Source organism: Sinocyclocheilus rhinocerous, unplaced genomic scaffold (genome assembly GCF_001515625.1).
Source record: "Sinocyclocheilus rhinocerous isolate Xijiao unplaced genomic scaffold, SAMN03320098_v1.1 scaffold1841, whole genome shotgun sequence".
Lineage (NCBI taxonomy): Eukaryota > Metazoa > Chordata > Actinopteri > Cypriniformes > Cyprinidae > Sinocyclocheilus > Sinocyclocheilus rhinocerous.
Genome location: NW_015666172.1, coordinates 472,037 through 497,451, shown reverse-complemented (window position 1 = coordinate 497,451; position 25,415 = coordinate 472,037). Strand labels below are relative to the sequence as shown.

Here is a 25,415-nt window from a genome sequence, read left to right as displayed (position 1 = left end):
CATATCGTTCGGTATCGATAATTATTTACATTTTTTATAACCTTTTTTAAAACAAAAAGCAATAGAATTTTTTTTTTTACATTTAACCACTATATTTATAATTTTCAGACAATTTCATGTTTATTTTAAATTCGACTAATATTCATTCTTTATTCACAATCTCCTCATCACAGGCAGGCATAGCATTAATTTCAGCATGTGTTCGTGTTTGTGTTTGCTGTCTGCGTCACTCAGAGCACGTGCCTATATCGTGCTCTATATCGAACAATTTTTCTAACGATATCGAAGAAGGTGTACTGTCGATAAATATCGATACCGGTTTATCGCCCAGGCCTATTGTCATGTATTAAAATATTTTTAATACGACATTGTAAGTTACTTACAAGTGCGCGCACTGAGCAGAACTCCGCTTTTTGAGCGATGACTCACCTGAACACCTCTGATTGGCCATTGAATTCATAAACACAACAGACTCGTGTGTGATTGGTTATAAAGCGCAACACTGTAAAACCGCGTAAAAAGAATGATGATGCAACATGAGCAGATCTAAATTTAATGCTGCAATCAACACTTTTCATTTCATTTTCATTTTATTCGGATTTAGTGTGCAGTGGTATTTTTTCCCAAGCCCTGTTACTATAATTTTCGACCCCTGGGAAGGCTAAGCCTTGCCCAGCTTGTAAAAGTAGCGAAAAATGACTTCAATTCATCTGTTGTTTTATCACATAAAACTATTGAAGACTTGCAAAATAACATGTCATACAGACAAATTCTATGGTGCTAGAAGGTCATGCAGGTTAAGAATAAAATGAGGGTGAATAAATAATGTCATAATGTTTATGTTTCGGTGAATTAACCCCTGTACATTACAAACAGGACAGGACCATACTACAGTACCTTTCAAAAGTTTGGGGTCAGTGAGATTGACCCCAAAGTCTCTTATGCTCACCAAGGCTGCATTTCTGTGATTAAAAACATAGTAAAACAATATTGTTTTCTATTTTAATATATATAAAAATGTCATTTATTCCTGTGATGGCAAAGCTGGCAAAGCATCATTACTCCAGTCTTCAGTGTCACACGATCCTTCAGAAATCTTTCTAATACGCTGATTTGGTTCTCAAGAAACATTTCTTATTATTATATGATAAAAACATTTTTGTGGAAAATATTTATTTGAATATTTTGTAACAATGTAAAAGTCTTGACTGACAAATTTAGTCAATGCAGCCATGCTGAATAAAAGTATTGATTTCTTTAAAAAAAATAATAAAATGTCCCCAATTCAAATTGCACTATATATTCTGCTTTTATTATACAGTACATCTTGCCTGAGAGGGAGAAATATCAGCATAAATATACCCAGACAAAAACTGCCATACATCAATACCTTCTCTTATAATACACATAAATGCTTCCTGTGTTTCTCAAACACATATGCATGAGCTGACAACCAATGAAAGTGTTTCAGCAGCAACTTCCTGTCATGTGTCATACCACATAGAGGCCAAAAAAACCACAGCCAGTCCATCTCCCACGGCAACAGAGCATGTGCTACAGCTCAGTTCTGCTGGCATGTAGCCGCACTCTCTCTCAACTGCCCTTTCAAACCAAATTATACCAACTTCCCCAATTCAAGTCCTGTCCTTAATCACTGCAAGCCAGGTGTTAAAATCTCAGGGCCAAGATTAAGCTACCATACCATGGTAGGACCAGTTTCCTATAGCCAAAAATAACCCAACCTCTGCAAAAACAACCACAAGGCCTCAGATCATTTAAAAAAAGCACCATCAACGTCAACCCTGTTGAGGACAGAGAGGAACTGAAGAAAAAGAAGAATCACAGGCCAACAAACCACAGGCTGAGGTAAAGGGAAACATGAGCCAATTTACTGCTCGCACACAAGCCGATGGGCGTTGGCGCCACACGCGTTTCAGTCATGTTATTTCCGTATGCAAGAACGCAACATGAAAATGTGAAGGACGACAAAGTGGGTGACTTAAAGCTGTACAGAAACTGCGATTGGAGCACGTCTCTAGGGTGGTTAATGTACTTTCCAGATGTGAGTCTTTGGTGAAACAGACAGCAAGAGCTCCTCAGCTGATGTGCATTAGGCCACTGTGTGTAAACACATACGCCAACATCTGAACTGAACGACTCAGAAATGAGTCTATGGGTTATACGAATGAGCTTTTGGTTGAATGCATCAAATAAGGTCTGTGGTTAACACAAGCTCAACATATTTTCACGTGCTGTTCTACAACATAAAATACATCAGTAATACCACACTGATTTTTTTACGTGTCTTGAAAAAGGTGGTTGCTAAACATTGACTAAATGAGTAGAGGTTGTCAGGGACATTAAACATCATCACACAGAGCGAGAAAATTAATGTATTTACTGGTCCACTTTTACTGCCCCGTGTTTATACTTGTGCTCTTGCAAACTATTCTAACTCACACTTTCCAACTAGTGATGATCATGAAGTCTAGCAACCAAGGTGTAGTCAGTTTATAGCCTACCTTTAGCTTTTTACTTCTGTTTTAGGCTTCAAAATTCATGATAGTTGTGTTCGTTTGTGAAGATTATCATTGATCACAGAGCTTATTTTCTGCAATTATCCGACAGTCAATGGAAAAGTCCAATTAGCTTTTTGTCGAGGGAACCAGGGTAATGCAAACTTCCATGTTGGTCTACAAAAGATGTCATCCTTGCATCACTCTATATGCTACGTACTCCAAAATGTTCATAAAGTTCACTTTTATATAATATTAAAATGTACTTTTTTGTTTTCGTGGAAAAACAGAGCAAAAATCTTGATGACATCCTGCACTACACACCGTCCAATCAAATGATTTCTTGAATAAGAATGTCCCTCCCCCTAATACTACTTGACACTGACTAGGCTGCTTACAAAAATAAGGGACGAGGGCTTCAATATATCCCACCAAAACTTCCAGTAAGACAAAAGTCAGCGCTCAGCGCTCATAAATCAATTCCACTGGGTAACACAATAATTAACACCAATCACCAATAATAAAAAAGGTCACTCATATCATCATTCTGGCCAAATTTGTGCAATTGCACAATATGCATGAGAGGAAAAGAGGAAAGATGAGACAAACACTTTATTCAGCCCATGCAAAGGACACAGGAAGTATAGCTGAGCAGCCTGAGAGTATTCTCAAGGGAAACACAGCAGATCTGCAATCTCCATAGTGTGCCATTTGTTGTCTGTCTCCCTGGAAACAACAATCAAACTGACAATCATAGGCCATTATAGGCCTATATTCATAGCACTTATAGAAAATATCAGGCTCATGACATATGTCTGGCTAAAAATATAATTTCCCAGCACTAAGCATTCATAAGAGGCATCAGTAGTGCTGAGAAATTATATCCTCCCTAAAACATTAATGCCACATTTCTGTTCTCCGCCTCTGATAATTAATTTCTCAACGGTTCAATAAAGGCAAAAAGAAAGCATGGGCTCTGCTCTTGAACTGGTGCATGAGCACAGGCACATGACTCCTTACACAAAGTCATAAGGATGCTCCATGTGGTTCCAGTAGGAGCTACAGAACAATGTCTTTCCTATTAGGAAACGGCCAGGATCACCTAAATACCGGCTTTTTTTGTTGTTGAGTAGACTCCTAATTTTGTATTTAAATCAATGCACATCTCAGTGTTTGTATGCACAAGGTTTCAACTGCTGTCTATGTGAAGTGTAAGACAGATGTTGAAGCTGTGCTGGTGTAATTGCCTGGAAAGCACAAGACGTTATGCCTCAGCTCAGCAGTCTGGCACGTGTTTCAATAATAATTACAATAAGTCACAAAAATGACTATAAGCAATACCTGACAGCTTATATACATATAAGAGGTCTAATAATAAACGAAAACGGTCTCAAAATCTAATGAGCTGCCTACCTAGATAGAATTAACGTGCCTGTGATGTCAAAAAACGCCGCCTAGATAGGTAGCTCACTACGTGTTGAGACAGCCTTACAGACGCACTGCCCAAAAAGAGAGAGACGGAACGCTCTTGAGATACTAACCACAGCAATGGACGTCCTCACCGCCTCCGACACACTTTGTCTGAGCTCCGCAGCCGTTCCAGGTTTGCTCAACCTTTTTGTGAATTTTCTTACTTCGGACATGTTTTTCCCTCTTTAGTTTGATTTAAGAATAAATTCCATCAAAGTCCTCATTGCGGAAAGCGACATCTCAGCACGCCAATCTACGCGTCTGACAGAGGTGCGGATGCAGGCGGGGCGGGGCCTCATGGACCAGCGTTAGCTCCGCCCATCACCAGGGCTTGCCTGATATTGAGCAGTCCCTGGCTTTGAATTATTTAAAAGTTTTAGTTTCGTATTTTACATTTAGAGAGATTCTATGTTATCTTTGGTAATTTTATTCTAATTTTAAGATAAATAATGTGGTTGGTAAATAAATAAATAGTGATGAGTTTTCATTGCTGCGTTCAAGCAACAAAGTGAGTCTAGATTTTAGCCATATTTTTGTACTGTTTTTTTTAAGCTAGCCTGGGTTTTACCAATTCTTTCAACAATAAATCAGCATGTTTCATACCTGAAAACGTGTTCTTGTGAATATGAATATACATTATGATCATTAAAATGATCATAGGCTGACACCTTGTGGTCTTGGCTGGTATTAAAAATGCACACATTAATAATGCCACAAACGGAAGAAAAGGCATATCAATCATATAAAATTGTTTTTAGGTTTAAAATTATGACATAACCATAAGAAATTATATTGCATATATGCATTGTATTTTCATGTGTACAAAATGCATGCTATATACAGGGTTAGTTATAGATATAAAAAACTACATATATTATTTTATATATACACATACATATATATTTTACATTCTGTACAGTCCTAGTATTCATCTGACAGCTAGCAAATACATCCACACAGCTGGTTTTAAAGCAGTGGTTCTCAACCTCAAAGCTGGGGTCACTAGGGGTCTCAGCAAACTTCCAGGGGGGGCCCCAATAGCTCTTAAAATGATATCAATGTAATTATATTCACATAATCCTAAACAAAATAACATTAAACGGTCATATTCATAAGCTCATTCAAGTTAATTTATTATTAACTTTCATTTATTATTAACAGAAGCACCAGAGGTACATATCAACTTAGAAGGCCTTCAAATATTGGGGGCCTCAGAGTCAAAAAAAAAAGTTGAGAACCACCGTTTTAAAGCATTAGTATGATTCAGAACATGAAGAATGATCACAATGAAATAAAGGCTAAGTTGACATGTGCCATGAAAGATATATTTTAAACATCTCTCTGTGTCTCTAGGTCTTTCAGCTACATTTGGTTTTCAGAAGCTGATGAAATTTTCGGCTCAAGCTGGGCCTCCATGGCTTCACAATACTCTTCATATTAACCATAGGACGACCTTTTTTCACATCCTCGTGTCCAACTACAAGATATTCCATTCCTACAGCAAGAGAAAAACAGTCCTATCAGTCAACAAAATGATCAAATTAGCCTAATTTCAACAAACAGGTATCAACAAAGATAGGCCACAGTGTTCATTTAGTCTAAAACACTGCAGATATCCACAGAATTCACCCTTCATTTGCATTGCATTTAATTTGATAATACCTTCATCTAAACAAGGTTCTCTGAGGTCCATTTAGCACATCTGATCGTATTTAAATCCATTCCACAGAATTCAGATTGTTTCCCACAATTAACACCGAAATGTGGGAAAAAAAATGTGCAGATTCCATACGGGCTTGCATATTTCACATTATAACAAATCATGAATCTGTGCGCGTGTCTGCTAACCTGGGAAAAGTACAGGGCAGGTGCAGCCTCGTGAGGTCCAAGACTCGGGATAAAGAGTTCGATTTCCACGAGAGAGCCTGAGGCGCGAATGATCCCACAATACCTTGAGAACCTTAACATCCACCTCTGCGTGAGAGCCCTTATCATGAGCACCCAACACTCTCACCTTCACTGCTGCAATCACACAAGAAAACACACGTTAATTACATCAACTGAACAGAACATTGAGGTGAAGTGAGTGCACAGCGAGCGTGCTCCGGTCCAGGACTGTTTTATATACTACTTACCATAAACATGTTTTACATTGCAGAATATTTTGCTGCTTCCAAGAGCTTGCTGTTTGCATACACATTTGTCTGTCAAGAAAATAAATACCCAGCAATTAAAGTATTGGCTGTAAGTTTCTTTCTGTTGCTACAACAACTTAACAACAAGAATGACATTACAACAGCACATGCCTTTAACCCAGACGAGACAATAAACTTTTTATGGGAACAAGACAGTGCTGTTATCAGCTCCAAGATTTCCATGTAATACCTGGATGACTAAGGGCGGAGAAAAGCTCTTCTGTTCGAAACAGATGATTTTCTGCTGTGCTGTTGTGATCGGATTCAAACCTAGACAAGAAATGCACACACATAAAGCAGACACGCGCATGGTTATATATCTATATATAAGTGATATTATAATGTCAGCTTTAAAAGAAATGAAAGTGATCAAAAAATTATTTCCATATAAAATTGGCATTTATTTTAAATAAAGTAAGCACAAGCACACTTTTCGAGCAAGAAGTGTCAAAGATGTGTTGAATGCTAAAATATAAACTACTATTTCAAATGAAGACAAATAGCATTTGGACACTTGTCTTACTCTGATTGTTAATGTGATGAACTAAACCTGTGTTTGAACTTGAGGTGAACTGCCGTCTTAAATTCACTAAAAATCAGAGACCAGCTGGTGGAATTTTATCACTTAATTTGATATCTGATATATACCAGTGTAGTGTTTATTAATATTTTTAATTAGTTTTTATTTTAATATTTTCAGTTTTCATTTTAATTTCAGTTTTAGTCATTTTTATTAGTTTATCAGTGTAGCTCTAATTTATTTTTATTTCAGTTTTAATCATTTTATGTACTTCAACTTATTTCAGTTAGTTGCTAAGGCAACATTTTTTATTTGAATTTTAATTTTTTTCACGTTTACTTTATCTAATATTATTTTTTTATATTTTATTTGAAATTTATTTTGGTTTTGTTTTTGTTTTTTTATATAATTTTAGTTAACCATAAAAACACTGATATTAGGCCATCCTAACTAAAAATAAAAAATAAAAATCACAACGTCACAACTGATTTCTGATGGATCATGTGACACCGAAGCCTGGAGTATTGCTTTGCATCACAGGAATAAATTACATTTTAAAATATATGAAATAGTAAAACAGTCCTTTTAAATAGTAAGAGCATATTCCAAACTTCTGGATGCCAGCGTATATATATATTTGTATCTAATATTTGTTCCATTTAAAGGCACAATATGTAAGATTTTTTTATTAAAATATCCAAAAACCACTAGTACAGTGTTATATATTTTGCTGACTTGTGTACTTACATTATCCCAAATGTTTCGAAGAATGTTTAAATCCAGAGAAATAAGCAATTTTAACTAGTGACACGGACCGTGTCTATAGTGTCATTGTGTCGCCTGCCAATGACGTCATAACCCCTCGATTTCCGTTTTCCGTTTTGTTTTGTAGAAAACATGGAAACACCAACGATGCTTTAATATGTTGTGCGTTTTAATAGACCGGAGACGACCGCACAGAGTAGCATTATAACAGAACTTTCAAATGTATCTAGTATGATAAAACAGCGCTGCTTTACCCCACATATGCACGATCGGAAGGAACAGAAGCGGTCGACTGTGGCATAATAAAAGCTCCGATGCTTTCGAGCCATGTGTCACGCTCGTTCAGCGGCCTCGTTTCGCTTCGACGGCTTTCAGCCTCACCCTGCTTCATTCTACTACGTTAATAAATCATTAGCTCATCCATGAACATGATTTCTGCCCGAGTCCCGTCGGATTGCATTGGCTGTGGGGATGAAGACCACAACTCCCATGATTCCACACTCAGTCACTGCATCATCAAGCTACGCCTTTGCCTCTTTGTTTATTTTGAATACGCGCCCTCTAGGCAAAAATGACATATTGTGCCTTTAATTCAGCTTTATTTTAATTATCAAATATTGTCAAAAATATTTTTTATAGTTTAAGACCGCAGTAACAACTGTAGATTCTGAAATTTCAAACAGCAAAAAGGTTCATATTCACCCAGTCATACAATCTCCTGTGTAAGGGTCACAATCACCAGCACACTGGCAGGGCTTGCAACCATATTCATCGAAACCCCAGTATCCCAGCATGCACTGGTCACAGTGTGGTCCAGCCACGCCCGGCTTACAGACGCAGTCTCCATTATCAGGGTTACAATATGTGGAACCAGCATGGTTACACATGCAAGCTGCAATTCAGAAAGGAAGAAAGTTACTCAAAACACACACATAAGACTGCAAAATATATTAGTGGTCTTTTCTGAGGCTCTGAACAAACTTAATGCGTTTCTCGCTCTGTAATGAATTTCTCAGTGACTCAAAATACATAGAGCTCACCAGACCACAGACCAGACTGATGCTTTGTGCATGCAGTCAATTATTATGAGCCGGGCTGATGTTATCTGATGATTAGTCTGTCTGCCCCCACATACACAATATACACGTTAACACTCTTGCTGAGATCCCATCACTGTTCTTGTTATTCTACATGTTCCAACTCGCTGTAAGAGCCATTAGCATTCCAAGCAGGAACAACATTCAATACCAAACATCCCCTCAATGTGTGCACGTGTGTGCGCGCTACAATGTCGGACATGTTCGCTGATCTGGTGAGTTCCAGAATTTTGACATCATCTAGGCCAAGCTATACACGTAAACAGATACTCAAAAACTCGCACATTTTCATGCACACGCTGAAGAACGATGGAGATCAGGAACGGAAGTGTACAGCAGGGAAATCACAGATACTCCACATGCCATTTTAAGCAGCTTTTCAAAATCTGAGATTAATAGCTTTCATCTTAGTCCAAGACACAAATACACACACACACACACACAAAAAAAATATGACCAAGTACAAGGAACACTGCATCCAATTTTTCCACACTTTGCCAGCTGTTTTGTTACAGTTTAAATCAATAGTGTATAAATGTGCCCATGTTGAGCATGTATTTGAATGCTTGCCTACACAACAGTTGTGAGTGTTGCATGATTGTGTCTTACGTCTGCAGGAATCTGGGGCAGTCGTGGGTCTCACTGGGTCTCTATAGAAGCCGCTCTGGCAGTGTTGGCAGTGGCGGCCGCTGGTGTTGTGAAGGCAGTCACACACGCCGCCACTCCGCTGACCCGAGCGTAGCCATACGGTTTTGTCAAAGTGACAGCTCTCTGCGTGTCCATTACACTTGCACTCTACACATTGACATGGGAATATACATTTTGGGTTATTACAGACATTAATCAACTCACAGATCATCAGATTTTACCTGACCAATTAATGTTTTTTAGACCAGGGTTGCCAAGTCTGCAGTTATCCTGCAGAACTGGGAAACTTTTGAACTGTTGTGGCTGACTTTTTATTTTATGGTTTGTAGTTTGAAATATTGGACTAAGTAGATGTTAATCTAAAGGGTTTTGACCAACCAACAGTTGTTGGAAACTGCAGCTCAAATTCTGAATACTTCCAATAACTACTGAACTCTAAAATCAATATTTGGTTTTGGCCATGTTAGGATTTGTCACTGGACTGTCTTTAACGGACCTGGTAACCCTGCCATAGATTTACACTGAAGGAGGGACCAGAGCAGTATCTACACAAAAACTAAGGATGCACTAAACTAATCCAAAGTGACACTTATAATGTTACAAAAGATTTATATTTTAAATAAATGTTGTTCTTTTTAAGTTTATATTCATCAAAAACACTTGAAAATAATGTAGCACTGTTTCCACAAAAATATTAAGCAGCACAATTGTTTTCAACATCCATAATGAAAGGTTTCATGAGTACCAAATCAGCATATGACAATAAAGACTGGCGTAATGGCTGCTGAAAATTCAGCTGACATCAGAGGAATAAAATACATTACAAAATATAGAAAAATAGAAAAACGTTTTTTTAAATTGCAATATTTCACATTATCACTGTTTTACTGTTTTTTTGATCATATAATTGCAGCCTTGGTGAGCATAAAATATTTCTTTCAAAATCATAAAAAAAATCTTGCAAACCCCAAACTTTTGAACAATAGTGTAAGGACCAGAAAATCGTAGAGACTTGGTGAGCTCTTTTAACTTATTCCAGTAATTGCACAGCATCAAAAAGCAGTCACACATTCCACCCTTCAGTTTGTTATTTCCACATCAGTACTTAGTTTTACATATGAACCGAAACTTACTAACACACTGATGAGCTTCTCCAGTTAAACCGTTAGCTGGTTGCCATGGTCGGTCATTGTAGAGGCGATCACACCGTTCACATTGATCCCCAGCCGTGTGATGCCGACACACACATTTACCGTGCACCTGTGGCAGAGGCCAGAAAACACGATTGACAATACAATGACACATTGTTACACCTTGACCTTAGCAGACCTCAGTTCAAAGGCTTGTTAAAAATCTTACGATCAGAGAGTTAGTAAGCTGATCTTCAACATGCTCCAGCATCAGCGGTGTTCATTCAGGCATACTCTGCCAAACTATAAACCAAATAGGATAGGCCAACACCTTTTTGTTTTCTTATTAGAACCTACACTTAGCTCGTTTTCTTTTCCCCCCTCAATGGACCTCACATTGCCAAAACTGATTATTATATTCACTAGGTTACCATTAACATTACCGTTTAAAGGTTTAGGGTCAGTAGTTTTTAAGAAATTAATATTTTTATTCAGTATGGATTTAATTGATCAAAAATGAAAGATTTCTACACGTTACAAAAGATTTGTTTCAAATAAATGCTGTTCTTTTGAACTTCCTATTCGTTAATAACTCACAGTTTCCACAAAAAATATTAAGCAGGACTGTTTTCAACATTGCTAATAAGAAGAAATGTTTCTTGAGCACCAAATCAGCATATTAGATTCATTTCTGAAAGATCATGTGACACTGAAGACTGGAGTAACGATGATGAAAACGCAGCTTTGCAATCACAGGAATAAGTTACACTTTATATTCACATAGAAAACGGTTATTTTGAATTGTAATAATATTTCACAATATTACTGTTTTTACTATATTTTTGATCAAATTAATGCAGCCTTGGAGAGCATAACAGACTTCTATGGAAGCAACATTTTATCTCACAATTCGGACTTTGTTTCTCGCAATTCTAAGTTTTTTTTTTATTAAAAATAAAAAGGTAATTGCGCCTTTTTCTCTCACAATTTTCACTTATCTATACATTGCCATTCTGAGTTTGTCACAATTTTGATATTATATCTCGCAATTACGAGAAAATGTGAGATCAAATGTCACAATGGAAACAAGCTTCCATAGACTTCTTTCGAAAACATCTTCGAAAAATAATTTCCCCAAACTTTGGAACGGTAGTGTAATTAATAACATTTTGATTGATTTTCATGATCTCTAGTTGTTCTTGCTAAGGCCATCAATCTTATGATTAGAGATTTGGACAGAGCCATAACTCTTTTCATTTGCTACAGTCAATCATTCTCTCCTACATCTCTCGAGTTATGTGCTCAATCTCTCGCTCAACAGTCCTGTATAAAAACATCCTCCTTGCCCCCGCTATGTCCATGATTGCCTAATGCTATTATCCCAGACACAGTCATCCATCCAGATCCTCTCCTCTGTGAGTTTCGAATGAAAGCCGGATAAATATTATCGGTCACTCTCCAATAAGGAATGAAAATAGAGCAGTGAAAGCAAACAACCGAGAGAAGAATTTTGAAAATACTTCAGGAGAGAAAGAGAAGGACAAATTAGTGCTTCAGAGGGAGGGTGCAAATTGACAGCACTTCATCCACTTGGCATCTGAAACACTTTCACGTGTTTATCATCATAATACGGGAGGAAACGCACTCAGACGCACATACTCTCCCTGCTAACCAAAACATTCCTGCAGGGGCACACAAGGGTTGCGTGTGAGCACGTGTTCCTATTATGAGTGTGGATGGATAAAGCATGTCAATGCGACAGTGTTTGTCTGCATGTCTGGGTGGGTAGCGTGTTTGTCTGTGTGCATGCTTGTCGATTGGCACGGGGTGCGTGTTTTGCCTGGGCTGCTACATCAAACGGTTTAACCTTTGATAAGAGAGCAACGAGCTGATGTGTGTGTGTGTTTGAGCAAATGAGACTAATTGCTGTTATTGTCTGATCACAGCATGCAAACAACTCGGTTGGGAAAAGGGGCGAGCAACGCAGCCCCTCGTTTGTGTTTCTGCGCTTATCGTATTCCTCTCTCCGTTGTGTTCCTGCCTGACTTTGTATTTTTATCCTTCAGTTGCTATCAGAGTTTTATCTCTCTGCAGAGATGGAGCCAAATGAACAGCAAACACATGGCTTATATAATCTGAAACAAAGACAGTGAGAGTGAGAGGGGGAAAGAGAAAGAAAGAGTAAAAGTGTTTATGTAATCACACGGGAAACATGTTTTCTGGGAATGTTGATAATTGCAAATAATGCAAAGTTGCTTGCTGTTTTTGTTTTACGTTGCCATTGATCTCCTTTAGATGGATGAAACCTCTGAAAATTCTGTCATCAGTTACCCTCGTGTCATTTCAACCTGCAGCAGAAATCGTTTTTGCCCATATAAAGTTTTTAATTTAAATAAAACAGAAATAAAATAAAAGATAAATAATAGATGAAAAACCTAAACTTTAATGAGAATTAGAAATGCTGTCTTGGCAACTAACTTAAAATAAGTTGAAGCTGAATTTCTGAAATTATTAAACAAAATTAATTAAAGCTAATTAGACATTAAAAAAAATACTATAAACATAATACAAATAATATATACACATAAAATTACTAAAATTTTAACTAAATTAAAATGAAAAAAAAAAAAAAAAAAAGTTAATACAAAATATTAACAAAAACTAAAATAGTATATAAATACTAAACACTGGTCCAAAATTACATTGGGCCCCAATGACTTTCACTGTATGGGGGGAAAAAAATATTATTATTTTTTTTTTATTTTTCAAAATATTTTTGTTCAGGAAAAAAGACAGGTTTGAAACACCATGTAGATGATGTAGAGTTTATAAACTAAATCTTGTTTCATACCATGATGTGTAAGCATACAGTATGTAAAAATAATGACTATGTATTTCAACTATACACTTACCATGTGTTTAACAGGAGGGTGTGTGATCTGTTGGTCACCAGCAGGCAAACACTGGTCTGCATGTCCATGGCACAAACAGCCTCCCTTTAAAATTAGGTCATAGATGGCATAGTGTGCAGTGAGCACATTGGCATCAGGAAGTTTTGGTTGACAGAAGCAGGACTGCGGCTGAAGCAGACGTATCCGTATGTTAGTGATGCCGAGGTGGGCTCGGGCATCAATGCTGTACGGATCCAGTTTGTCCCAGGGTGACAGAGCACGGTAAATGACCTGCTCACACACAGAAATAAATAAATAAACAAACAAACATTAATTTACTTAGCAATGAGCTAACCGTTTTCATTTAAAAAAAAATCTAAGTACTAGTTATTAGGACTGCGAATTGAACACTATAAAAAAGGCTAAAAATGTGTGCAACTTAATGCAGTCAGGTTAACAAATTTTCTTTTGAAAAGTCATGAATAATTTCATTTAAATGTTTTTCTAGTTTACCCAAAAATGAAAATTTACTCACTCTCAGGCCATCCAACATGTAGACAAGTATATTTCTTCATCTGAACAGATTTGGAGAAATTTAGCATTACATCACTTGCTCACCGCTGGATCCTCTGCAGTGAATGGGTGCCGTCAGAATGAGAGTCCAAACAGCTGATAATTAAAAACAAATTCCAAAAGTAACGAAAAAAAGCATATTCCTCACAATCCCAGTCAATCCATTTTTAAGTGAAAAGCTGCATGTTTGTAAGAAATTTTTTAAAGTAATTTAACTGTCGCTTCTGGCCAAAATACGGGTATATCCATAATATTGTTTTCTCCGGTGAAAAAGTCATCCCGTCTGAATCAGGAGAGAAATATGCTCAGATCAAGACCAAAATAGTTCTAAACAAATATGTATTACTTGTGGATTATTTTGATGTTTTTTATCAGCTGTTTGGACTCTCATTCTGACGGCAGCCATTCACGGCAGAGGATTCACTGGTAGCAAGTGATGTAATACTAAATTTCTCAATCTTTTCTGATGATGAAACAAACTCATCTACATCTTGGATGGCCCGAGGCCTTTGAGCAAATTTTCATTTTTGGGTAAACTAATCCTTTAAGATCATCATCATCACCCACCCAAAAATGCATCTCACAAATGCACCTCCTCTGAAATGTGAGATTCTGTACGCACACTCTCACCTCTCCATTGCTGCAAGGCTCTGCTGTGGAGTATTTCTGAGAGCAGCTCTGTCCATCCTCCAGGCTGAACACTTCACTGCAGTTGTGGGCATACAGCATCAGAGCGCTCCATGTGCGCCCAAAGTCCTGCGAGTGCTCTATCGCCATGGCAGCAGGGCGTGGTGACCGAAATATGATAATGAGGTGGGTGAAGTAAAATTCCACCTCCAAATCCAGCTGTAGAGTTTCTATGGAAACACCATGAGCGGACTGCCACCAGGTCGGTGGGTGTTTGAAGGGTGAGTCTGTCATGGACGCAGGTGGATGTGCACGGTGCATTACTGAAGCATCACACACCTCACAATGCAACACACATCTATTCATTTTGTAGACAGGGCTACAGTAATGTTCTGGAGAGGCAGAGCCACACTGGGAAATTGTCTGTACAGGACGCCCGACTGCCAGGTTCCCCATGCGTGGATTACACACCCGATTCTCACATCCTGGTACACATTAAAAAAAAAACACACTTATAAAATACAGTACATTACACAAACATACTGCCTGAATGTACAAAAAAAGGTAACGTTAAATTACCCACATTCCAACTGATGACTAGAAGATACAGTTGTCCTAAAAAGCATTTTTGGGGGGAAAAAAAGTAACTGCAAAAACAGTAGTTCCGAGATTCTGAGGATTTAGCATCATTTATTTGCAGATCACTTCTTTATTAGTTAAATCAAATAATGCAATTTAATTCATACATTTTAAGTGACAAACTGTAAACTGTAAAGTGAGCATTTTTATGAGGCTCCTATATTTATGTTGTTATTTCACTTTAATAGCATAGAAAAGTACCTATACATTGCCAATAAAGTAAAATTACTGAACCTAAGCACAGGAGCCTGACAAAAATGCTAATTTTAGGTGAAAATTTCAGATGGCACTTAGATGCTTTTGCATCTGAACTCTTCAATTGTAGAATCAATCTGCTGAATGCATATGGGCTGGATTCAGCAACATCTGGGTGTTGGGTGTGTATGCTAATGAAAAGTTTGTTTTTGTTTTGCATATTCAAATCATGCCCGTCTCTTTCTCTCCATATCAACCCGTTCGTCAGACGCCTTGCCTCTCTGTTTGGTTGACAACCAGCTAACCTGTTTTGATCGCACGTGCGGGTGAATAGTTTGCATGCGTAAAACACTGACCTGAAGACACGGGGTGAGGAACGCTCATCACGAGCGCTGCGAATAACACACATCTCCCTGGCAGCTCCATATTAGTCATCAGTCCAAGAGAAAAGCCACAAATTACACGTATCGAACCCCGCGAGGGGGTTTAATCCACAGTACGCACGGGAACCCGATTCCACTCCAGAGCCTTTCAGATTGCATGTAGGAGCACGACTTCATTGGCGTGGGTTGGCCAGGTGCGCAAACGCTGAGCGGAGGTGATCTGCTCCCATAACAAACAGAAACTATTCACCTGAAATAGGACACAACTCTCGCGCGACAACGCCATCGGTGTGTAACCTCAAATACGCGTCTATCAGAGGCACTTCTGTCCCCGGTGACAACTGTCCGGCCGCGCTGCTCGCGTAGAAGTGAGTTGTGCGTGTGTTTTGCTCTGAGCGCGACTCGTGGGGCTGCGCGTGCTGCTCTGTAACACCTGAGCTGGAATCTGGTGCCCCTGAGTGACAGGACCTTTGAAGAACAGAGGCCACGCCCCTTCTCCCAGCATTTTTCTCGTTTTAATGGAGCATTCCTGGCATGAGTCGTCTGAGTCATTCAACGTCAGATCTTGCAGGATGTGCTCTCTCTCTTTGCACCTCTCTCACTTTAGAAAACATGTTTACCTAGTCTAGCTATCTAAATGGACATTTTCTATCGACTTATATTAATTAGGCTAACTATAGACTGTGTACACTCTATCCAAATGTAACACATTTAATCTCTTCAGGAGCCATTTTTCTTTTACATTTTCTTAACATATGAATTCCTCTACTTATGTTATCTTTGATCATTATTTTCACAAATTTTATATTCAGTTATTATTACATGGAAGTTTGTCTTAATGCCCCATATAATGATTTATGTATAATAGTTTATACAAATAAAGCGATGTTTTAGAATAACCATTTTGGTTCCCCCAATAACCTTTCAGTGAACAGTTCTTTAAAAGAATAATTTTTTATTAAGTGTGAAGAACATTCTGAAGAGCACAAAAAACATTTTTTTCCTCTATAAAGAACATAGAACGGAAAAATTCCACATGAAACCATCAATGCCAATAAAGAACCTTTTTTTTAAGTGGGTAGGTAAAAAAATACATTGAAAATGCCTGAAAATGACAAATATACAGGCAATGTTAAATATAATGTTTTATATACTCTAATAAGGCAATCTGTCATTTAACAAAGCAATGTAGAGTAAACAGTAAGGTTATAATTTAAAAGATCATTCAAATGTTATAATTATTAGCATAATGTAATTTTGCATTCTGTAATTTCGAGCACTGTGACACAGTTTCATTCAGCATTCTGATGTCATAAACGACACTGTTTCATTATGCTTTCTATATGACACTTTCACATTGTTCTGTTTATCAGTTTTATTTATCAAGATCTTATTTGATAGTCAGAAGATTCTTGGATGAGGCTTGTTTGATCTCATTAGAACTGGTTCCAAATTATGATGAAATTCCTACTGTAACTAAAATATCAAAGCATTTCGAGATTTAAATCTTGTGAAATCAACTGACAGGAAAAGAGAGTGTAGCCTATACTGATTTGATGAAGGCCGAGATTGGTCAACAGGAAGGTAGTAAAGGATAAAAGACCGGTCACTTTCTGAAATATTGAAAAAGTACTTGTCTGGAATGCGGAACTGCAAAAGATTTCCATTCTAATCCGCTGTGTGGGCTTTCAGGCAGCTTTGCTAAGCTTTGATTCATTTACAAAGTACCCAACACATCACTGGAACAATTCATATAACTCATCTACAAAGAGTTTATTTTGTGCTGAAGGTACACACAGTAAATTAATAGATTCTGTCTATCTATCTATCTATCTATCTATCTATCTACCTCCTTTCAGGCAATAGACCTGGTAAAGAATCCCTTGGCATATCTAATCCATCCTGTCAGCCATGTAAGAGACTCTTAGGGTACTGCTTATTCGTAGGGGGAGCATCACAATGGGATGTCAGTTAAAACACCTTGAGGCAATATCCATTTACAAGTTTTATTTCACCAAATGCCAGTACATCACTCCTTCCCTTTTCTGCAGAGTTTGCCGCTGAACCCCAAGCCCTTTCTGAACGGCCTCACGGGAAAGCCTGTGATGGTGAAGCTGAAGTGGGGTATGGAGTACAAAGGCTACCTGGTGTCGGTGGATAGCTACATGAACATGCAGGCATGTCTGATTATAATTCACGTTTATAAATCTATCAGTCATTGATGCTGGTGTTTTGGTCAGCTACATACGATATCCATAGCAAAGTAGCGGGTCACAACATGCATGATATCCAGTTACATTTAAATCCATGCTTACATCTATGTTTATATTGATTGCTATAGGTTAAGCAGAACATTGTCAGTAGTCCATATGGGTTAATTGAGCTCTGTTTCTCTGATTATATCTAGCTGGCCAACACAGAAGAATATGTGGATGGAGCGTTAGCGGGTCATCTTGGTGAGGTGCTCGTCAGGTAAGGTTTTCAAATGAAACTCAATTTACAACTCTGTAATATCAGAAAATGCATTCTTAGTTTTAAATAATAATGATTTTGTTTCCTTTTTCTGAAGGTGTAATAATGTTTTGTACATAAGAGGAGTAGAAGAAGAGGAAGAAGACGGCGAGATGAGAGAATGAAGAGTGACTTGATTTCTGTTTCTAATCGAATTGGATGATTTACTGGTTATTTTGCAGTTTGTCTCAGTTTTATGTCTCTTTTCCTTGTAAAATTGTTAGTTATTTTTTACACTGTAAAAGTTATTGGTGGCACAATGACAAATAAATTGTGCTGTTTGTATGTTTTTGTTGTCATTTCTTTGGCTGGCTGTAATATTTAAAGTCCACATGAAATTAAAATGGACCCTATTTACTTAATGCAACAATTCATAAGTGCAGTATTATGTAATTTTATCTCAATACAGTTTGGTATTAATCTTTCCGAGGATGTAAAATCATATTCTGTTCCCCAGTAGTCACTCCTGCTATTTTAAATAAACTAATACATTCGGTTTTAGACCGATTTGTTCTGGGAAATTACACAGACAAGAGAAGGAGAAACATTTCTTACTCTTATTTTGCGTATTATGAAGGTTTTAGGACGTGTTCAAACCTAACTAGTGCAATGCTTTATGCGTGGTTTGAAAACAAAGGTTACATTTTTTGTGTGTGATGAAGTGAGGCGAAACTAATACTAGTAAAATAAGTTTTTTATTACTATTATTTTTGCTGTATTATGTAATTTACACAATTATCATTTGAAAGAAGTAAGCTGTGCAGTAAGAAACACAACGAAGATAACATTTGTTTCTAAATCGGCTGAATCTAAAGATGAGCTCCTCCCTCACTGACCGTTGGTTATTCAGTTCCCTTCCGACCTTCGTCCAAGTTACCCAATTTTGGCTTCGCTTAATATTTACCCACTTTTTTATTTTTATCCCTGAGCTCTGCTCTGAATCACTTGCATCACAGTTAACCTAACAATGTCTGCAAGCAGTTTCAGACTTTTTGTCAAGAGTGCAACACAAGTGGTCTTAGTTTGTAGAAATGGTGAAAAGTATCTTACCAGAGATGGGATGCAGACGCTGGCTGTCATTGAGAATGGCAGTGTGCTGATTGGACAGTAAGTCTTCACTTATTCATTGTGTGATGAATTCAGCATGTAAATAAACATTTGGCAAACGTTCATTTTTCGTTAGCATATCTTATATGTCACATTTATTGTATCTTTGTAAACAATAAGCCATTTCTTATAGTAAGTTTATGTTTAGGATAGAATACAGTTTTTGTAGTAACTGTATATGGGGACAAAATTGTCCAAAGAAATGAGAAAAATCTCTCTTGGGGACGTCCTCAAAGAAAAAAATAAATATAAGTATATAGTATGTCATTTAGCCGTGTGTTTGTGTGTAGTGATGGACTAATAAAAGCTGTTGGACCTGCAGACATCATTGAGTCTCAGTTCAAAGGAGCAAAGTTTGACAGTGTTCTGGATGCATCTGGCATGTGTGTTCTCCCTGTAAGTGTTACATCTACCACCCAAAATAAAAAGTTTGACCATTTCTGTTGACAATTCCTTTTTTTTTTTAAATAAATAAAAAGCTGAAAGAATCTTAACATGCTTCAGGTCTGGTTGATGCACACACACATCCAGTATGAGACAGAGACAGAGTGCACAAATTTGCCATGAAGGTTTTGCTCTCATTTAAGTCCATCTATCTCTCCTCTTGCATTTTTTTAATTGAATGAATATATCTTTAAGTCTTGGTGTCAGAGAAGTTATCTGAATGAGTATCTTAACATCAAAGCATCTTAATACATGTGATGAAGCATTATCATTGTGCCCTGTTGTGTGTACAGCTGGCCGGTGCCACATATATGGAAGTGCAGGAAGCAGGAGGTGGAATCCATTTCACAGTGTCACATTCTCGCTCAGCAACCGAACGACAACTATTAGATGGTTTAAAGCGCCGTCTGGAGCGCATGATGAGAGCTGGAACCACGCTGGTGGAGTGTAAGAGTGGATATGGGCTTGAGCTGGACACTGAACTCAAGATGCTGAGGGTGACCAATTCAGCCACAAACTCACTGCCAATCGGGATATCAGCAACATACTACGGAGCCCACGCAGTGCCCAAGTACATAGTCTTTACAAAAAGATTTTACCATATGCAAAGCTGGTCTAAGCTGGGGTTTTTTAATACAAAATATGTAGATGTAGTTTATACATATTTTTTACAGTCCTAAAATTGATTCTACTGCCAAATCATCAAATTAGAATCATGATTCTGAAGGATCATGTGACACTGAAGACTGGAGTAATGATGCTGAAAATCCAGCTTTGCCTCACAGAAATAAATTAAATATTAAAATAGGAAACAGTTGTTTTAAATCGTAATAATATTTCACACTATTACTGTTTTTGCTGTATTTATGATTAAATAAATGCAGCCTTGGTGAGCATAAGATACTTTTTTCAAAAACATGAACAAATCTTACCAACCCCAAACCTTTAAACAGTAAACAACTCTTAATTTGTGTAACATCCATTTTCTTTCTCCACTCAGAGGTAAAACTATGGAGGAAGCCACTCAGAACATTGTGGCAGTGCAGTTGCCCAAGATAAAAACGCAAATTGCTTCAGGTGAACTGCAGGTGGACAACATTGATGTATTTTGTGAGAAAGGTGTGTTTGATCTGAACTCAACACGTTGCATACTCCAAGCTGGCAAAGATATGGGCCTCAACATCAACTTTCATGGCGATGAACTCCATCCCATGAACTCGGCACATGTATGCATGCATACTCACATACTTTCTTGCACACACATGCTTGAACGTTCAAATGGTGTTGTTCTTAAACCATCTGTGTCTCCTCTTTGTCCTCCAGTCTAATAGCTTGGGGCAGAACTTGGTGCTTTAGCCATCAGCCATTTAGAAGAAATGACAAATGATGGAATTGCTGCGATGGCAAAAGCTAAAACATCAGCGGTCCTCCTGCCCACCACTGCCTATATATTACGGTAAATAGCCACAATGATAATGTGCTCACCCCTCAGACTGACCGTGTCTTGTCTTTTCCATAAAATAGGGATTTGATTCTCCTTGTGTCTGTGGAAGGCTTTCTCCACCACGTGCAAGAGATATGCTTGATACAGGAGTAATAGTGGCTCTTGGCAGTGACTTCAACCCCAATGTCTACTGCTGCTCAATGGTGACCATAAGACTCAAAACTTTTCTGAACAAAAGTTATCAGTAGAAATTTGACCTGACCACTCCATTTCATTGTTTGTTTATTAGCCTATGGTGATGCACTTGGCCGGTGTGCTGATGAAGATGTCTATGCCAGAAGCTTTGGCTGCAAGTACTATAAATGCAGCCTACGCTCTCAACTGTTCACATATGCATGGGTCACTTGAAATTGGGAAACAGGGAGACCTTGTGATCATCAATGCACCACGGTTAGATCATATCCATACAGTACCTAGGGATCTTCGAGGGCAACTGCTGAATACAGGTGCATCTCAATAAATTAAAATGTCGTGGAAAAGTTCATAATGACCATGGTGTTGGTGTGCTTGACTGGCCAGCAAACTCACCAGACCTGAACCCCATAGAGAATCTATGGGGTATTGTCAAGAGGAAAATGAGAAACAAGAGACCAAAAAATGCAGATGAGCTGAAGGCCACTGTCAAAGAAACCTGGGCTTCCATACCACCTCAGCAGTGCCACAAACTGATCACCTCCATGCTACGCCGAATTGAGGCAGTAATTAAAGCAGAAGGAGACCCTACCAAGTTATTGAGTACATGTACAGTAAATGAGCATACTTTCCAGAAGGCCAACAATTCATTAAAAATGTTTTTTTTTATTGGTCTTATGGAGTATTCTAATTTGTTGAGATAGTGAGTTGGTGGGTTTTTGTTAAATGTGAGCCAAAATCATCACAATTAAAAGAACAAAAGACTTAAACTACTTCAGTCTGTGTGCATTGAATTTATTTAATACACGAGTTTCACAATTTGAGTTGAATTACTGAAATAAATTAACTTTTCCACGACATTCTAATTTATTGAGATGCACCTGTAGTTATGTTCACAAGTTGTTGGAATAAGGCATAAAAATAGTTCAATATACAAAACAGGGTTATTATAGTTAATTAAAACTAAAATATAAAATGTTATTTGAAATAAAATAAACATTAACTGAAATACAGTTAAACATAAAAAAACATATTTTATTTCAGCTTGTGGCCAAATCAACATTTCTCAGTTTTGTTTAGTTCAACTAAGTACTAAAATATCTAAAATTAATTTAACTTAAAACGAATAAATAAAAATTAATAAACTCTTGACGTATTAAAAAACAAAACGACAAAAACACAACAAAATAATTAAAATGAGTGAAAACAGAAGATATAAAAATAAAATCTAATAAAAAATATTAACAAAACTATAATAGTATATCAATGATGATAAAATAACACCATAAAATCAGTTATTAAGATTCAGATAAACAGGTTTGGATTATAACTGGTGCTTGATGGGACTTGATAAGGAGGTTGTTAGAATTTGAGATTGTTCCCTCTGTTGCAGGTGGGAACATCTGGTCTACCAGTTCGGGGGCCATCAGGAGCTCATCAGATATGTCATAATCAAAGGCGAGATTGTTTATGAAAATGACAAAGTCTTGAACCTTTGAGGATCTTGCACCACGACCAGTCCCTCAATAAATCGACACAAGATTATGTGGTACAATTTACCATGGTTAGTAAACCACATGGAACCATCCTCAATGATAAAATAAAAAAAACATGTTTTGTTGATAAAAATACATAAATAATTTGTATAAATATTCACACAAATTAAAGGTGATTCTATTTACAAAAGCTGTATAAAATCAAACAAAATGTGACCCTGGACCACAAAACCAGTCTTATGTCGCTGGGGTATATTTGTAGCAATAGCCAAAAATACATTGTATGGGTCAAAATTATTGATTTTTCTTTTATGCCAAAAATCATTAGGATATTAAGTAAAGATCATGTTCCATGAAGATATTTTGTAAATTTCCTACTGTAAATATATTAAAACTTAATTTTTGATTAGTAATATGCATTGCTAAGAACTTAATTTGAACAACTTTAAAGGCGATTTTCTCAATATTTTGATTTTTTGCACCCTCAGATTCCAGATTTTCAAATAGTTGTATCTCGGCCAAATATTGTCCTATCCTAACAAACCATACATCAATGGAAAGCTTATTTGTTCAGCTTTCAGATGTTGTATAAATCTCAATTTCAAATTGATCCTTATGACTGGTTTTGTGGTCCAGGGTCACAAATTGTTTTGTATCAGTGTGTCCTTCCATCTCCAAAATGTTTCTGTCATCGTAAAGGAAATGCACGGTTTAGTACCAGTTCCATCTTCTCTCCTCCTAGTGCACATGCATCTAAGACACACAGCAGTCTTTGATTGGTCAACTGATTTGCGGTGGCGATCAAGTCAGCTGTTGGAGAAGAAAGAGAAACCAGATTTAAATGTTTAGCTCATTTATTACCACAGGAAATAAATAAATAAAAATAAAATAAAAAGGAAAAATAAGGACTGCTGGGTGGTCAGTTTTTAGTGGTAGTTGTTATTTTTATTTGACAGAATGATAATAATTCACACATAATAAGCTTCACCATAGACTTGACTTACAAAAGAAAAAAAAACACTGCCCCTCTTTTATCAAAATGAATAAAAGTATGAATAAAATTCTTGTGATTTTTTAGTAGCTGAAAGCATTGTAGAAAAAACAAAAATAAGACAATTTATATGTGAATGGATTTATGAACAAAGTGTTTTTACTGAAATTCATTCTGAATAAATAATTAATAATAAATTGCTTCCTATTTACCAGGGCTTGGGGGCGGGGCGTGTGGTGAAAAGCCTCCATGTGATAGGATAGACTCCCAGGAGTTATTATGTGAAAGGGGGAGCGGCATCCAGTGCAAGTTTCCCGGGGCAACAGGCAGAAAAAGAACCTCAAGCATCACTCCATCCGACAGAGCTAAAGCAGGGGAAAAATATATATATATTTTTTTAATCATTTACTACAATACTACAAACATGCTGTGACTAACACTCTGACTTCATGCAAAAATCACGTTCGAGTGTGTTTTAAATGTGCACCTCTCATTGTCAGAGTGAAGTAGCCAGTGTAGCAGGAGGCGGGGCTAAATGACTCCAGCTCTCTCTGTGGGAGGAGCTTGTGAAAGTTGTTAACCTGCAGCCCCACAGCAACTGCCTGGACGTGTCGCCGCTCATAACAAAAAACCCGTGGCAAAGTTTCAATGGCAACACGTGTCAGTCCCAGGCGTGAGGTTAAGGGACTAGTGGGCGGCGTTGAGAACTCTTCGTCATCATCTTCTTCATTACTGTCATCTTCCTGTTCTCCGACTAGAAACTCCATGGCGCCATCAAACAGGGAAAAATCTGCAGGGCACAGTCAGGGACACAACGATCTTTCTCTGGAAATTCATAGCAAATCTGAGCAAATTTGCTTTTGACAAGGCATTTTTGTCAATATTCATTGTTAATCCTGATTAGCTGACTGGTTAGTTGTGAAATGATGTGCAGGAATTTACCTCTCTCTGCATCATCCTCTGTTGCAAGTGGTTGCAGAGGTGGTGCCAACCTGAAAAAGAGTGTATTATTATTCTCCACTGAATAACAGCAGTTCTTCTCTATCGGAGAGAAACCAAATATTCTTACCTCTTTCTAGGACTAGTACTGCTGAAAAGTTTCCGTTTCACGGGTGTCCTGTGAGGTTCAGACCTGTGGTAAAAAAACAGTTATAAATGAACTTGAAGGACAGTTTACCCAAAAATGAAAATGTAATAAAGATCTCATATGATCTTCTTTCTTAGAAAATCAAAAGGAGGGCTTTAGCTACTCAGTTCCACACAATGACAGTGAAGGTGAGCAGCTGCTGATAAGTTCCACGGTAGCTATCGAATCTCATTTACACTTCTGCTTGTGTCACAGGTTACAAGACATTTTTTGATAATTTTTGGACAAATTTGTCCATACAGAACCCCAAAATAACACACACACCCCTCTCTTTGCCGTCGCACTCTAGGACTGAGTGGAGCTGATGGAAGATCTGAATACTGTGTTCGCCCACTGTCCTATAAAAGGAAATAAAATAGAGATATAATAAAGAGAGGTACACTACCGTTTGGGGTCAGTAATTTTTTTTTTTTTAAAGAAATTCATATATATAT

At 37.4% G+C, this 25,415-nt stretch overlaps 4 protein-coding genes and 1 pseudogene across 7 annotated transcripts in view; 2 read left to right on the top strand and 3 right to left on the bottom strand.

The window, feature by feature from the left end:
* The window catches only part of LOC107731893 (dedicator of cytokinesis protein 11-like), an 84,584-nt gene extending 80,289 nt beyond the window's left edge, over positions 1-4,295 (bottom strand). For all 3 annotated transcript variants that reach the window (XM_016543080.1, XM_016543081.1, XM_016543082.1), the window contains exon 1: positions 4,058-4,295. In XM_016543080.1, coding sequence (XP_016398566.1) covers positions 4,058-4,159 — 102 coding nt within the window. In that variant the 5' untranslated portion in view covers positions 4,160-4,295. The remainder of the gene's footprint in view (positions 1-4,057) is intronic.
* A 535-nt stretch (positions 4,296-4,830) lies between these two features.
* On the bottom strand, positions 4,831-15,829 carry LOC107731949 (netrin-4-like). Its single transcript, XM_016543176.1, has 10 exons — positions 15,623-15,829; positions 14,436-14,917; positions 13,254-13,523; positions 10,345-10,471; positions 9,173-9,358; positions 8,169-8,358; positions 6,372-6,451; positions 6,122-6,190; positions 5,835-6,008; positions 4,831-5,481 (listed from the first exon to the last, which is right to left on the bottom strand). Exons 1-10 carry the CDS (start codon positions 15,699-15,701, stop codon positions 5,345-5,347), a joined length of 1,794 nt encoding a protein of 597 aa, XP_016398662.1. The 5' UTR covers positions 15,702-15,829; the 3' UTR covers positions 4,831-5,344.
* A 1,838-nt stretch (positions 15,830-17,667) lies between these two features.
* On the top strand, positions 17,668-18,445 carry LOC107731871 (small nuclear ribonucleoprotein F-like). Its single transcript, XM_016543061.1, has 3 exons — positions 17,668-17,826; positions 18,057-18,121; positions 18,219-18,445. Exons 1-3 carry the CDS (start codon positions 17,668-17,670, stop codon positions 18,283-18,285), a joined length of 291 nt encoding a protein of 96 aa, XP_016398547.1. The 3' UTR covers positions 18,286-18,445.
* Positions 18,446-19,127: 682 nt separating this feature from the next.
* On the top strand, positions 19,128-22,968 carry LOC107731943 (probable imidazolonepropionase; annotated as a pseudogene).
* A 475-nt stretch (positions 22,969-23,443) lies between these two features.
* The window catches only part of LOC107731942 (uncharacterized protein CXorf57-like), a 7,913-nt gene continuing 5,941 nt past the window's right edge, over positions 23,444-25,415 (bottom strand). For both annotated transcript variants that reach the window (XM_016543169.1, XM_016543168.1), the window contains exons 11-16: positions 25,246-25,319; positions 24,904-24,966; positions 24,777-24,826; positions 24,322-24,624; positions 24,047-24,199; positions 23,444-23,653 (exon numbers count right to left, since the gene is read on the bottom strand). In XM_016543169.1, the coding sequence (XP_016398655.1) occupies positions 23,532-23,653; positions 24,047-24,199; positions 24,322-24,624; positions 24,777-24,826; positions 24,904-24,966; positions 25,246-25,319 (765 nt within the window). In that variant the 3' untranslated portion in view covers positions 23,444-23,531. The remainder of the gene's footprint in view (positions 23,654-24,046; positions 24,200-24,321; positions 24,625-24,776; positions 24,827-24,903; positions 24,967-25,245; positions 25,320-25,415) is intronic.